Source organism: Ochotona curzoniae, unplaced genomic scaffold, assembly GCF_017591425.1.
Source record: "Ochotona curzoniae isolate NIBS_2020 unplaced genomic scaffold, NIBS_Ocur_1.0 scaffold_1037, whole genome shotgun sequence".
NCBI lineage: Eukaryota > Metazoa > Chordata > Mammalia > Lagomorpha > Ochotonidae > Ochotona > Ochotona curzoniae.
This window is the reverse complement of record NW_024467083.1, coordinates 27,561,684-27,576,205: the sequence shown is the minus strand read 5'-3', so window position 1 is coordinate 27,576,205 and position 14,522 is coordinate 27,561,684. Positions and strand designations below refer to the sequence as shown.

Genomic DNA, 14,522 nt, shown 5'->3' with positions numbered 1-14,522 from the left:
TGGAAAACAAGAACAAAAAAAAAGAAAAGAAAATTGTAGGGCAACCAGTTCAATAAATTAAAATGCCGCAGAACTACACTAAAAACACGGGATGAGCAGGATAAGCTACCAGCTGCCACGTCATCCTCCTAAATTGGTGACAGTTTTGAGTAGTGACTGCTTCACTTTCAATCCAGCTCCTCGGTACCCAAGGTGCTCAGTGCTTGAGCCCCTGCCACCCAGGTGGAAGATGCAGAGGGAGTTCCAGACTCCTGCCTTTGGCCTGGCCCCAGCCCTGGCCATTGCAGACATGTGGAAAGTGAACCTACAGATAGATCTTTTTCTCTGTCTCATAACTTTAGCGTTTCAAATAAATTAAATTTTTTTTTTTAAGAAACAAGATCTTCAGCAAAAAATACAATCACAAATATCACAGCATTTAGAAAAGGCCAACGTACAGGATCTATTCCCAAGTTCTCCAGGAGATGAACGAAGCTTCTCTTCATTTTAGACACTGCAAACCAACGCTGTTCTCCGGGTAGGAAGACAATGCAATCATCGGGCAGAAATAGAGAGTCTTTCCCAACCCTGATATGTCTGTCCTGTTCATGCTACTTTTCAGATCACCCTATGACACATATCACATTGAGGAGTGGCTGAAATGCAGGAGTGTGTTAAAAGAGTTGATTTTATGAGGAGAATGAGATATAAGCAGGTGAAATAATCTCCTACAATCAAGGATTAAATCTAACACCTCTTTCTTATTTTAAGAATTCTTCTTTCATCTACGCTTAGTAGGTACTTCATAAATGCTTTCTAAACAAGATTGAACTTTTTATGAAGAAATTAGTCTCTCTTTAATCCTGCATCTATATCATCAGTGTTTAGCTGAATTCAAAACTAAGGTCTCCTTGCTCCAGGATATAAGGATAATTCCATCCCCAACAATTGATGGCCAATTACTTAGTAATATATGAAACTACTCTGTCATATATTTAGTAAATAATTCTAAATAGCAGGCAGTTTCACAATTTTGTTTCTAAGCAATTAGATTATCTTTTAAAAGATTTATTGATTTGAAAGGTAAAGTTATAGTGAGGGAGAGACAGATCTTCCAACTTCTGGTTCACTGCCCAAATGGCCCCAAAGGCCAGGGATGGGCCAGGTTCAAGTCAGGAGCCAGCAGCTTCCTCCAGGCCTGTCACATGGGAACAGGGACTCAAGGACCTAGGTCAACCTCTGCCGCTGTCCCAGGGAGCCAGACCTGAAGTCAGTGCTGACTTGGGATGCTGTGCACCATGAGAACACCGAGCAACTGGATTTGGTTTTTTTAGCTTTTACAGTTCCTCAGGAGGAAGTGAGCAGAGAGGCCGTCACCTTACTCTTCTAATGCATGATGAGGAAGGAAACTGCCTTCCTAATGGGTCAGGACACTGCCAGGTACATTGTCAGACTGGAATTGCTATGCAATAACCCCCAGTTTTAGCCTTGCTTCTCTGAGATGTCAGCTTAGAGAGGCTGGACGAACACCATCGCCTGGATAAACTGCAATCCTTACCTCGGTTCCCCTTTCTTAACATTCCTCTGTAAATAACCTGATCTTTCAGAGCATTGTAGAAAAACGCGCCGATAACTGGGCTGTAAAGACGCTCTCTCACTCTGTACTTTCCTCGAAGCCTGTGGGGCCTACCTGCTCGGGTGCTCAGGAGAAAGGTAAAAATGGGCTGCCGTCCAAAGTTCTTGATGGCCAGGTATCTCTCCTCTCCTCGCACAGAGCCATCCACACGCTCATAGCTGTAGCCTGCAGACAAGGTGTGGGAGGGAACAGAGAAATTTTCAGGGACTAAAAATTAAGTCAAACCCAAACCAATTCTTTTCTATACAGGGGAAAAATTCTACATGTAGGGGGGACCATTTATCATTTTATGAAATAACTCATCATAACATACTACTTTCGGATTTAAATATACAGGCAACGTCTTCTGCATTTATGGAGTTAGCACTCAGTGTTGACTATCCTGGGAGAGCCTGAAGGTTCACGTGGTGCAGAGACCAACTTTGACTCATGTAAGCAATAGAACAAGACCTCGGGAGCAAGTGAATAAACCCACCTTACTGCCCAGCATCTGCTTCTGAGAGAACCTTTAGGGTTTTCCACCTGTCACCACGCACCCAGGTTAGAAAGGGGAGTTATATATTTAGGTCATGTTTATGCAACTGAGGGTTCTTCAGTGTGCCACTAGCATTTCTGTAAGTATTCAGTGGATTAGATACACTACAGTTCTTAGGGAGCATCAACCTAGTCTAAGGGATTCACTATGAGCTTTTTACATTACACTTTCTGGAGGTGAGACTTCCTTCACCACTGAGCTCATGATCAACCAACAGGAGCTGGCACTGTGGCTAAACCACCACTTGTGACACTAAGCATTCTATTATCAATATGAACACCAGTTGGAATCCCACTAGTTCCACTTATAACTCAGCTCCCTGTCCATGTGCCTGGGAAGCCATTGGAAGATGGTTCAGGTGCCTGTGCCCCAGCCACCTATTTGGGAGTTTGATGGAGTTCCTGGATCCTTGCTTCAGCCTGGCCCAGCCTTGACCATCACAGCCATGTAGGATATGAATCCATGGCAAGAAGATCTCTGTCTCCCTCTTTCTGTCTCTCCCTTTCAAATACATAAAATAAATCTTTTGAAGAAGAAAATACAGTCAGCCAATCTTACGGCTTTTCCCCATCACTCCACATAAATGTAATTACATATTAAGCAACATTCCTAGGTAATAACCTTCATCTCCTTTTGTATATATAGAATTAACTGATCATACCTCTACCCTGGATTGACCTGCAGGATCTTTCTTACTAATGCTGAGTAGGTAGTCAACTATTATGACAAACATTATAGAGCACTGAATGTTCTAGCCGTTGGCCATATATCTGCAAAAATACTCAACATTTCTGCAGCACCTGCTCCACTGCCCAAGATTATAAATCACAGAAGCAGTGAGAACATGCATGCCCATTTCTACCCAGGTACTTCTACTGTGCCAATAATCCTGATGTTCACGCAACTCTCCTTACTTCTCATCTGCTTTTGGTACTGAGTCGTGTCCTTGCACGGCTTTTCTTTTTAACATCCTCACAACCCCCATTACTCTTCATGGATCTATCTGAGCACTAAATCTAAAAAAAAAAAAAATACTTAGGTGATACAGTAGCCAAGGGGTGTGTCACCTCTGTAGTCCAAGTAGTCTTGGAGAATATCCAACATCTGGGTCATCTGGGAGAAAAGTAAAACCCGATGGCCCCTGGCAAGAGAAACAAAAGGAGAAAACTGCCAGCTCTAGTTGTATTTAAGGTGAGTTCCCTTCAGGCAAAGCTTAGCAAAGAATACAAGCTTATAAATAAATGAAATGCAAGCACTGAAGTAGAAATATAGCTGTCATGCCACAGATTTTCTCAGAAACTCTAAATGCTTGATGTTAAGACTGCACCTCCATGCACAGGTGTACCCTCAAAACAGTTTTCAAACTAGACGGCAAACATCCCCAGAGGCACATGTCAGTACCCCAGGGGGTCTGAAAAGTGTTGACATAACCAGGAGGTCTCTTTCTAGGAAGTCAATTTATATAATAGGAAAGAATTAAGCTTTCATTTCAGCAGCAAAGTAAGAGTGCAATGCAGATTCAGACGCGCACACATGCAGAGGCACAACCCAGGTCCGTGAAGAGCCTCTACAGTTGATCTCTACTTGGGGGTGTAAAATCACTCCACTCTCACCTAGAGCTGCAATGGCTGAAAGTCAGTAAGGCATTATTTAAGAGAACCAAAGGGGCAGCTGACAACTCAGCTCATGGGAAACGAGAGGAAAAATGAATTCAGCCAAGGATGAACTAAAACCTGGAGTTCTTTGTTACCAGCAAATATTTTAAATTCATACAAAGAAGAGGCTGTCAAAGCACCGCCATCATTACAAAAATCAACATAACCTGAGCTGGCCACAACTGTACAACGAACAGCTAAGCAGAACTCCTTCAAGGATCCATCACCCCAAATGAAGAAAAAGAGCTATGTCCTTGAAATTGCGGGTCTTTCTTCTAACTGCATCTCTGCCATGTGCTGACTATGTGACCTTGGAAAAGTCACAAATCTTTAGGGGGTCTATGAAATGAGTTCCTCAAGATCCTTCTGAGTTCCAATCACATGCACAAGCCAAGAAAAATAAACAAGCTTTTGCTGTGTGCCAATGTAAGGCATGGCACCAACAGGTAATCGTAAAAGAAATTTTTCTTGGTGTCTCTCTCCTTAAGGGACCAAACAATGCAGCTGTAATGGTCTGATTCACATGCACCAGGTATCCAGAGTGGGATATGGACAGCACAACTTGGGGCCCTGCTCCTGCGTGGAAGACCTGGAAGAGGCTCCTGGCTCCTGGCTTTGAATCAGCTCAGCTCTGACCATTGTGGCCACTTGTGGAGTGAATCAGCTGACAGAAGATCTTTCTCTCTGTCTCTCGTCCTCTCTGTAGATCTTCCTTTCCAATAAAAAAAAAATTAAAAAAAAAAAAAAACTCATCAAGTTCCTCACTCCCAGGTCCTCATTGTTCAGGTCTCCAAGTCACTAGTTTGGAGGAGAAAATGTGAACCCATCACCTACCTGGAGTATAGGAAGGCCAGCAGCTTATCCAGCAGGTGAAGTTTCCCACTAGCCTCAATCAGGTGGTCCCCAACTTCAAAAGGCTCTGGCTCCACTCCTGGAAATGAAAGCACCCATTCCCAGTAAGGGGCCCCGGTCAAGGCAGAGTCCTTGAGTAGAGAAGTCAAAGCTAGCTATCCTACACGGAGAGACCAAGCACCTTCTAACAGACGACGGAACTACAGCTCATCTCTCTTTGAGATATTCTGTAAGCATCTGTATACCAACCTCACTGCTGCTTAACACAAATCAGAGCTTGGAACATCCAACCAACCTAGGACGCCACTGCAGATCAAGGAGATCCATATTTACAATCCTGATTCTTTCACTGTACAAAATTAATCAAGAAGTATGCTTAGGGCAGCAGGGTGACACAGTGGGTCAAGTCAGTGCCTATAATACTAGTATCCCATAAGAGCACTGGATCAAGTGCCAGTTGCCCAGGCAAAATGATCTTCCAATCCAGTTCCATGCTAATGTACTTGCTAAGGCAATGAAAGATGGCACATGTTCCTGGGTCCCTGTCACTCACATGGGAGACCACATGCAGCTCCTGGCTCTTACACCATTAGGGGCATTTGGGGAGTGAATCAAAGGATATTCATCGTCTCTAACTCTGTCTTTCAAATAAGGAAAAAAATGGCTTAGATGGATAAAGTAGTGATTCTCAAAAGTATCAGACGGCAGACAATTATCCTGGAGTTTTTTAAAAAATAACATCTTCCTATTGCTCCCTTTCCCATTAAAAAAAAAATAAAATTCTGGGCAATTATTTTTTTAATTACTTATTTATTTGAAATCAGAGTCAGAGAGAACAGAGATGGAGAGACAAGATGATCTTCCAATCCCCAGTGGCTACAACAGTCAGGGCTGGGTCAGCAACAAAGCCAGGAGCCATCCCGGTCTCCCACATGGACAGCAGGGGCCCAAATACATAGGCCACGTTCTGCAGCTTTCCCAGGTGCATTATCAGGGAGCAAGATTAGAAGTGGTGCAGCTGGGACTCAAACCTGTGCTCATACGGGACCCTGGCTTTGCAGGCAGTGGCTTAACCCACTGTGCCATAATGCTGGACCCCTTTAAAATCTTTTAACAGTTCATAGCATTACTGGGCAAAGAGTCCTTACTGCAGAAAACACCCTGCCTGAATTCTATAGTCACAGAAGCCTTGGACCTGTCCCAGAGTGAATATAAAAAGCTCCAGTCTGCTTAAAAGTGAAAACACCGCACATGAAAACTCATACGTGGCAGCTGAATGGGACGTGGCAGAGCAGAATGAGGAACAGAGGGAAGGCAGAAGCAGCAGCGGGAAGTGTTAGCCGGGGAACCCAGAGAAGGCAATGTCCGGAGAAGGAAGTGATGCACTGTCCCAGGTGTACGATAACATAAATGGGGAGCCACCAGCTGGGCAACACCAGGGATTCTGGAACACTGGCGATGAAAGGCTGAGTGGATTCAAGGCATGCGAAATCTAATCATGAAAAAAAGAGTGTCATAAATCCACATCACGGCACGTTCCGTAACATCGCTGGCCTAGATTCTCCAAAACTGTCAACGTCACGAAAAATAAAAAAGATAACACACACCAGACATGCTAAAGAACATTCCAGGGTTACAGAGGGAAAAAAAAAGATCTATGACTGGATTTTAGATTTCAAAAGCAAAATCAAGAAGAGGAACAAAAACATGCCTGTCAGAGATACTAAGAGGACAACTGAAGAACTCTGAATATGAACAATATATTATAAACACCAGTACAGACTGAGCAGCTCTGATTCGGAACCCTGAAACCCAAAATGCACCACGTGCTCAGTCTCACTGTGGAGCATCGTGACTTTTTGACTCAGCGGCTTATTGCTTCATGGGTAAAGCCTGAACAAATACTACAGAAATCCACAAGAAGCCACAATTTGAAACATTTTCTGGCCCAGGCATTTCAAATTGGGAATATTCAACCTGCACAAATAAAAATAAACAAACAGATACAGTTAATAAAGGTAACTCTTTTTTGTTGCTGTTTGCTTTTTGAAATGATTTTGACCACCCCAAAAAATTACCAAAAAATAGCATAAGGAAAAAGGGGCTGTCTCACCATCAAATAAGTAAGGGTGATCTACACACTTTCGAAGCTGGGACAAGATGTTCTGGAGTTTTACTTTTTTTGTCACACCATTTTCAAATGCATCTGAAATTCAAAAGAAAAATATATGTACACGCGCACACACACGCACACACACACACACACACACACACACAGGCAGGGAAAATAAGATGGACTACAGAAGCAGACCAAAAACTAAACCTAGGATTTTTATAAATAACCTTATAAGATCAATACTATTTTCTTTAATCCTAAACTAACTTTCCAAATTTCCGAAAATTGAGAACAGCTCACTTGAATAAGATTTTCCCATCCTCTTAAGAAGGAAACCTAAACTATACATTGAACTATAGTCAGTCATTTTTCAAAAAACCCGAATTTGCTTCTTTTGCTGTGGAGTCAAGAACTACAACAACAAACCAACAAATTGAGAAAGATTGTTCCACTGCTCCAGGGTGGATTGAATAACAAAAATTTTCAGCTCCTTTAATACAAGGGAACTTCAAGGGATGATGGAAAGAAATAAATTAAGAAAGTTTTCTACAAACACTTTGAAACCCCCTTCTATCTATCAGGGTGTGAGGCATGAAAGCACTTTATCTTAGGCAATCAGTTATACAGGGCAAGGGAAAGAAGAGAAATTCCACAACCAGCACATACCAACCTTGAGTTGCAATTTAGAAACCCTGCTGCAGTCCCAGTGTGGACGCTCTGAGTGCTATTCAAAATACATTCTGTTTAGGCCAATTTGAGTGTAATTCTAGCAAAGCAAATCCTGATTCATCCCCCACACCTGGACAAGGCCCCTGAGATTAATTACCCAGGTCCTTCATCAGAATGGCCTTGTAGTACTTCTTCTGTAGGGCCGACATGCCGTGGTACAGCACCACTTCCGTCTTCCTGGGCAGCTCCGCGGCCACCTCAGCCTTCACTCGTCTCAGCAGAAAGGGCTGCAGGAGCTCATGGAGCTCGCTGGCTGTGGGAGGAAGAAACCCAAGAATGGGATGATGGCAGAGACATGGTGCCACACTCCTAGACGACAGGCTGAGTCTGTGCTCTGGCCAAGAATGGAAATGTTCTCACTTTTTTTTTTTTTCTTCTTCCTAAATCCTTTTGGAATCACAACTAGCTTTTAACTCAAGAACCAGGAGTACTCAGAAAGCTTGATTCTTATTAACAATCTCATTTTGCCTGAAGATTTTTTTTTCTAGAGTATTTCTTCATCTAAACTCATTGATCAGTAGCACAGCACAGAAATGTATGGCAAATAACTAAAATTGCCCCTATCCTAACAGCCGAGTTAAGTGAGGCTCAGGGAAGTGAAGCCATTCATGTGAAGTCACACAGCAGACAGGAAATGCTGCCAGCACTCAACCCCCATTCTTTTCACTTTTGTGTTTCTTGTTTCCTCCCCAGGTATCCCAAATTTCAAAAACTAGCCTACAAGAGCATGTACTACATGTAGGTTGGTCAAGTAAAAATGCAAATATCAGGTTAAATTTGAACAAGGGACCAGTGTTGTAGGAAGTTACGCCACCGTCTGTGATCCAGGCATCCCATGTGAGTGCTGATTCAAGTTCCAGATGTTCCACTTTCCATCTAGCTCACTGATAATGTGCCTGGGAAAGCAGCAGAAGATGGCCCAAGCAACTGGGCCCCTGCCTCCCATGCGAAAGATACCCAGAACGAGTTCCAGGCTCCTGGCTTCAGCCTGGCTCGATCCAAGGCATGATGGTCATTTGGGGAGTGAATCAGTACATGGAAAAATCTGTCTCTCCCTCTTTCTGTTAACTCTACTTTCCAAATAAGTAAACATATAGCTTAAGACATCTGAAAAACAAACAGCTTTTAAATGCAAGTGTCCTAGCAAATGTTTTATGGACCTCTATTTTATCTGGCAACCCAAAATGCAGGTATACAATCAGAACAGGATCCCCTGGCAATCTTCAGCCTATATGATGGACATTTTCTCTGTGAGATGCCCATCCAACTCCTATTACCCAGGTCATATGTACTCACTGGCTGGTATGCCAGCCATTTGTCAGGAATAATCATCCTAGAAACCATCACAAGGATAGAAAGAGAATTCCACAAGGCAGAGGGGCAAAGGTATTAGAGAAAGCTACCAGCTGCCTAAACAAGGAAAACTTTCCACCTCCTGTCCACACGTGATTTTTGGTCACCTGAGGCTGCTGTTAGGGTGCTGTGAGCTAAACTGCTACCTACAACACAGGTATCCCAAATCAGACAGCCAGTCTTGCTTGCTCATCTTCCAGTCCAGCTCCCAGCTAATGTGCCTGGGAAGGGAGCAGAGAAGGCCTATGACACCAATGTGAAAGACCTGGATAGAGTTCCAGGTCCTGGCTTCAGACAGGTCCAGCCCCAGTTATTGTAACCACATGGACAGTAAACTAGCAGATAGAAGCATGTGCTCGCACATACATTCTTATCAAGTAAATCCATAAATGATTTTTTTTTAAAAAAAAGAAACTCCCATGCTGTAGAATGCACAATTGTAATGTGGGACAGCAGAAGTCACTTTTCTTTCTCAGAAAATGGCCTGGAGAGGTCATAAAGATGTTACAGAAATTACAAGTTAGGAAAAAAAGAGGTATGCAAATCTACAGGCACCTTCTACCTCTTCCAGAAAGGAACCCAGGAAGGCCTACTGCAGAATCCTATAGCAAGTGAGTCATGAGCAGCAGCCAACGGGAAACAACATCAGAGAGCTAGCAACTACCTTTTTCAACGGCTCTTCTTTCATGTGTAAGCCATCCTCTGGTTATTCCTTTTTTCTAGCTACAACCATTTCACACAAGGGCAGTTTCTGGGCCAAGATCTCTTGGGAATGACTGGTAAGAAGGGCACTTGCCTGACTTGGACTCTTTCTCAAGATCATGGTAACGCTGAACAAATTCTTCCACCTGCTCCTTGGAAAAGACATCAGGCTCCACAAAACTGAGGAGGGAGTAGAGCTCCTGGAGGCTGTTCTGGATGGGAGTTCCGGTCAACAGGAGATTGAAGACTACAGAGAACTTAAAGACACAGGTAAAAACAAGTGAAAATCTAACATTCACAAGCCAGACCAAGCCACCCCCTACAATCTTCATCCGTAAGCTCTTACGGCAAAATGGGCAAGTCATATCCTATGCATATACATTATTTAAAATAGCAAAATACAGCATGGATGTGTTTGCATACCTATATAAAAGATTATCTCACATTTTTTGTGGAAAATAGAATTAAAAGAAGTTGGGGTGCAAAACAATTTTGAAATCCATATATGTAAGAGGTCTCCAGGAAATTCATGGACAATGTACATTACGAAAACTATGCAGGGATAGTGCATACAACAGTGTGCTTTGATATCTAAAATAAGCATTTTGATTGTTTTAAATAACATATATGTGCTTATATGTGGATCCAGGACATGGCAACACATACAGCAAAGCACTAGCATGGGAGAATTCCTGATGGACTCTCCTTCTCTTCCTGTCCTGACATATTTTGATTTGAGAGAGAATAATAACAAAGTTCTAATTTTAGAAGAAAAAGTGACAACTGAAAGAGGACAAATCCATTAAAACTGATTTAAGAAACTCATTCTCCTTTTGTTTCTCTTTAAAATGTCAAATCAGTGTCCATCCTTCCCAGCTGCTGTGTGTTTTAGGCAACATTTCAGTGTTTCAAGCATGGGACCTGGTCAAGAAGAAATGTTTCCAACAGCCAAGTCACATTTTTACAATATACATTTACCCTATAACGAGCAGAGATTATCAAAGAATATACAGGCACAAAACTAACTGAAGTCAGCTTATCCTAAGATATGGATTTGCTTTTAAAAAGTGTCTATTTAAAAGTCAATTACACAGAAAAAGAACGAGAGAGAGCGCAAGCGAACAAACTTCCAACTACTGGTTCACTTGCAAATGGCCACAATGACCAGGGTTGGATCAGCTAGAAGCCAGGATCCAGGAGCTTCATCTGGGTCTCCCACAAGGGAGCAGGAGTCCAAGCACTTGGACAACCTCCAGCTGCTTCCCCATGTACATTAGCAGGGACCTGGATGGAAAGTAGAGCAGCTGGGATTGGACTGGCACCCGTATGGGAAGCAAACACTGCAGAACGAGGCTTAATGCACTTTGCCACAATGCTGGCACCCTGGATTAATTTTCTGTTTCAAAGTAGTGCTCATTTGCTATTAAAACTTATAACCTGGCAGGAAAAGAAAAAAAGAAACTTCTCCTGAAAAGGCAGGTCCAGATAGCTGGAACAACATCCTCGTAAGCCCCGCTAAGCCTCAGTTTCTCTCTGAGTAACAGGAAAAGGCTCTGGGGCCAGAGAACTTGTTTCCCTGATCCAAATCCAGGTGCTTTTACTATACCTGCTTCCCTTCTCCCATTGCCAACTGGCCAATGGGCCAACTGGCCCGTTGATGCATGAAGCAGTCTGTCATGAGGTTAGACACCAGGAGGTTAGACAATGGGTAGGATTTGAATGCATCGCCTCCAAAATCCTGGTATTGCCAATGTGATGCTATTGAGGAGTGGAGCCTGAGAGAGGTGACGGGGGCCAGGAAAGCTCCTCCCGCATGCCTGGGACTTAGCCCTTACAAAAGAGGTTTCACAAAATAAAAAGAAAAAAAAAAACATTTTAATGATAACAAAATAAAATCTTTAAAAAAAAATGTCACAAAAAGGCTTCACCTTCAAGCCCTCCCTGTGCTCACTCTTGTCTATCTGTTCTCTGCAACGATGCAGTAAGAAGCTCCTCACCAAACTGTGAGAAATACATTTCTGCTCAGCATAGACCACCCAGCAGCACAAACGGACCAAGACAACAATCGTCTGGGGAAAAAGACACTATTAAGAGTCCCTACAGTAAAAGCAAAGAGCAGAGGCGATCCCAACAGGAGACGGCAATCTTGTTTTTAATGTATATACATGATTTTTAAAATTCTTATTGGAAAGGCAGATTCACAGAGAGAAGCAAAGATGGAAAGAAAGATTTTCTATCTGCTGGTTCACTCCCCTAAGGGGCCAGGCTCTCCTTCCGGGTTTCCCACACGGATGTAAGATCTCAAGGACTTAGGCCAATCTCCACAGCTTTTCTAGGCCATAAGCAGGGAGCAGGATGGGAAGGGGAGCATCCAGGACATGAACCGGCGCCCAAAAGGAATGACGATGCTTGCAGGTGGAGGAGAATTAGCCACTTGAGCCATCATGCTGGCTCCAGCAGTCCTTAAGATTAATACACAGTGACCAGCATCTACACCAAAACTCCAGAACCTTCCATTTGTAGATGAGACCTAAAGTGTTCCTCAAAATGAGCTCTAAATTCATTAACTGTAGAGGACCGGGATCAAACTTGAATTATCATCACAGAAATTAACACAGGTGGTTTAATGAATGAGCAACCTTTAGCATCTCAACAAAAAGCAAGGCAACTTCACACTCCACTGGCTCCTAACAGAAAAACGGGTGAATGCAGGCTGTTGCAGAATGTCTCATCTGTTCTGCCAGAAAGATGCAAGATCAAGAAAGTGAGAGCAAATGAGTTGCACTCAAACGTATGGTAAAGACAAGCAGAAGGTAACCTTCAATGGCATGAATTGGTCACACATGACTCCACATTGAGAGTAAATTGGACAAGCAGTAAAATAAGTTCAATATATTGCAGGCAAAAGGATTATAAATTTTTAAGGAGAAACTGCCCCTTTGAAGATATCAAAGGAAGAGTTGTTAACATTTTTAGAATATGATGTATTTTATTGGTGTGGGTCTTATTTATTTGAAAATTACATTTTAGTAAACAGACTAGAGGAAGAAGCTAGACCTTACTAAATATGACTTCTGTTAGCCACAGATGTTCATTTAGCCCTTCAGAAACCTCACTGGAGAAAAATTTCAATTTGTTGGACTTGATACAGACCTAGCACAGTATTTTAAAAAAAAAGAATCATGAGGCCAGTGTCTGGCGCAGCAGTTATGCCTCCCAAATCCTCTACTGGGTGACTAGCGTCTGGTCCCAGCTCTGCTCCCTGCATAGCCTGGAGGGCACACCCTGGAGGGCGGCAGGTGCTGGGCCGGGTAGTGGGGCGCATCCTGGGGGTGGCAGGTGCTGGGCCGAGTAGTGGGGCGCACCCTGGGGGTGGCAGGTGCTGGGCCGAGTAGTGGGGCGCAGCCTGGAGGGCGGCAGGTGCTGGGCTGAGTATGGGGTTCCTGCTATCCATGTTGAAGACCCGGATTGAGTTCCCAGCTCCTGGACATTTGGGGAGTGAACCAGCAGATGAGGTTCATCTGTCTCTGCTTCTCAAATGAAACAAATGTTTAAAGAGTTAACCAGCAGATGGAAGATCTTTCTGTCTCTCCTTCCCTCTGTAAATAAACCTTATAAAAAAAAAAGTTACAGTGGGGGAGGGAGGGATGAGTGGGTGGAGTGCAGGGGATTTTTAGGACCGTGCACACTATCAGAATGTCAACATACAACTGTCCAAACCCACAGGACATACAACACTGGCGTGAACCCTAATGTGAACTGTCAACCTTGGATGATCATGGCATGGCAATGTAAATTCATCTCTCCTAAAAAACATGCTCTGGTGCTGTAAACTGGTAATGGAGGAATCTGTACATGGGGTTCAGCAGACAACATTTGGGAAATGTCTACACTGTCTGCTCAACTCTGTTGTGAATGGAAAACTGCTCCAAAACAGAAGTTCTACCTGTTTTTTGTTTTTTTAAGAGGGGAGAGGTCGCTATAAAAAGCAAGACCATCCAATGAGCTTACCTCTGACAGCGTCTTATGCAGCAGGGAGCTTTGGTTTTTTAACCTGTGGGCTTCATCCACAACAAGAACACTCCAGTGGAAGCTGTGGGGGGAAATCCAAGCTTTCAGTGTCACATCACTCAGCACATACAGATCTCACTACCAGGAATTTTACAGAAAAATCGTGACTGTTGCTATAAAGGCTGATGCTAAGCCCATCCAACAGGAAGGGCACAAACCGCATGCCTCATGTGATGTTGACATTTAAATAATATGTAGATAACGCAGACAGGACACAGCTAGGTAGGAAAGAAGGTGCCAGAAACAGAAAGAAAAAGGAAACATCATGTCCTCCTACAGACATGAGCTCAGGGCTTCACGTACCATGCAGTCCTAGAGAACGTTAGCAAGTAAACCAACAGTTCTCAATTACTGACATGAGACTGAAGCCCCACAAGGTCAGCTGATTTGGTCAAGGTCAAAGAGATTCAAATAGTAGAAAATGGAGACAGTGGTGTCAGCTAAAGACATGTAATTTTAAACAGGGGAAATGATAAAAGGCATCAAATTTCACAAGAAGCTCCTGGCTCCTGGCTTCGGATTGGCTCAGCTCTGGCTGTTGCAGCCACAAGGGTAGTGAACCAGCAGGTGGAAAATCTTTCTCTCTGTATCTCTCTCTGTAAATCTGACTTTCCCATAAAAAATAAAGCAATCTAAATTAATTAATTAATTAATTAAACCAAAAATTAAATACTGATGAGCACTTTTAAAATGAAAATTGCTGAATTTTATAGACACAGAATCTCTAGCTTTTTCTGTGCTAGACCTATGATAATTCATAGGTTATCAAGGCTGAAACCCGGCTGCCACACCATCCTTTGCTACTTATCCAAAATCCACCCACTGTTCGGTTCACACTAACTGTTATCTTGGTACATCCACACACTGCAGCATTCATCCTACTGGCAGGCAGTG

The 14,522-nt window shown here is 43.1% G+C and overlaps 1 protein-coding gene across 2 annotated transcripts in view; it reads right to left on the bottom strand.

Moving 5' to 3' along the window:
* The window catches only part of CHD1L (chromodomain helicase DNA binding protein 1 like), a 48,708-nt gene that overhangs the window by 21,259 nt on the left and 12,927 nt on the right, over positions 1-14,522 (bottom strand). The window contains exons 6-12 of one of the 2 annotated variants that reach the window (XM_040998305.1): positions 13,569-13,650; positions 9,652-9,823; positions 7,600-7,755; positions 6,771-6,863; positions 4,640-4,736; positions 3,218-3,291; positions 1,670-1,780 (exon numbers count right to left, since the gene is read on the bottom strand). In XM_040998305.1, the coding sequence (XP_040854239.1) occupies positions 1,670-1,780; positions 3,218-3,291; positions 4,640-4,736; positions 6,771-6,863; positions 7,600-7,755; positions 9,652-9,823; positions 13,569-13,650 (785 nt within the window). The remainder of the gene's footprint in view (positions 1-1,669; positions 1,781-3,217; positions 3,292-4,639; positions 4,737-6,770; positions 6,864-7,599; positions 7,756-9,651; positions 9,824-13,568; positions 13,651-14,522) is intronic. The other variant, XM_040998304.1, reaches the window with a different exon arrangement.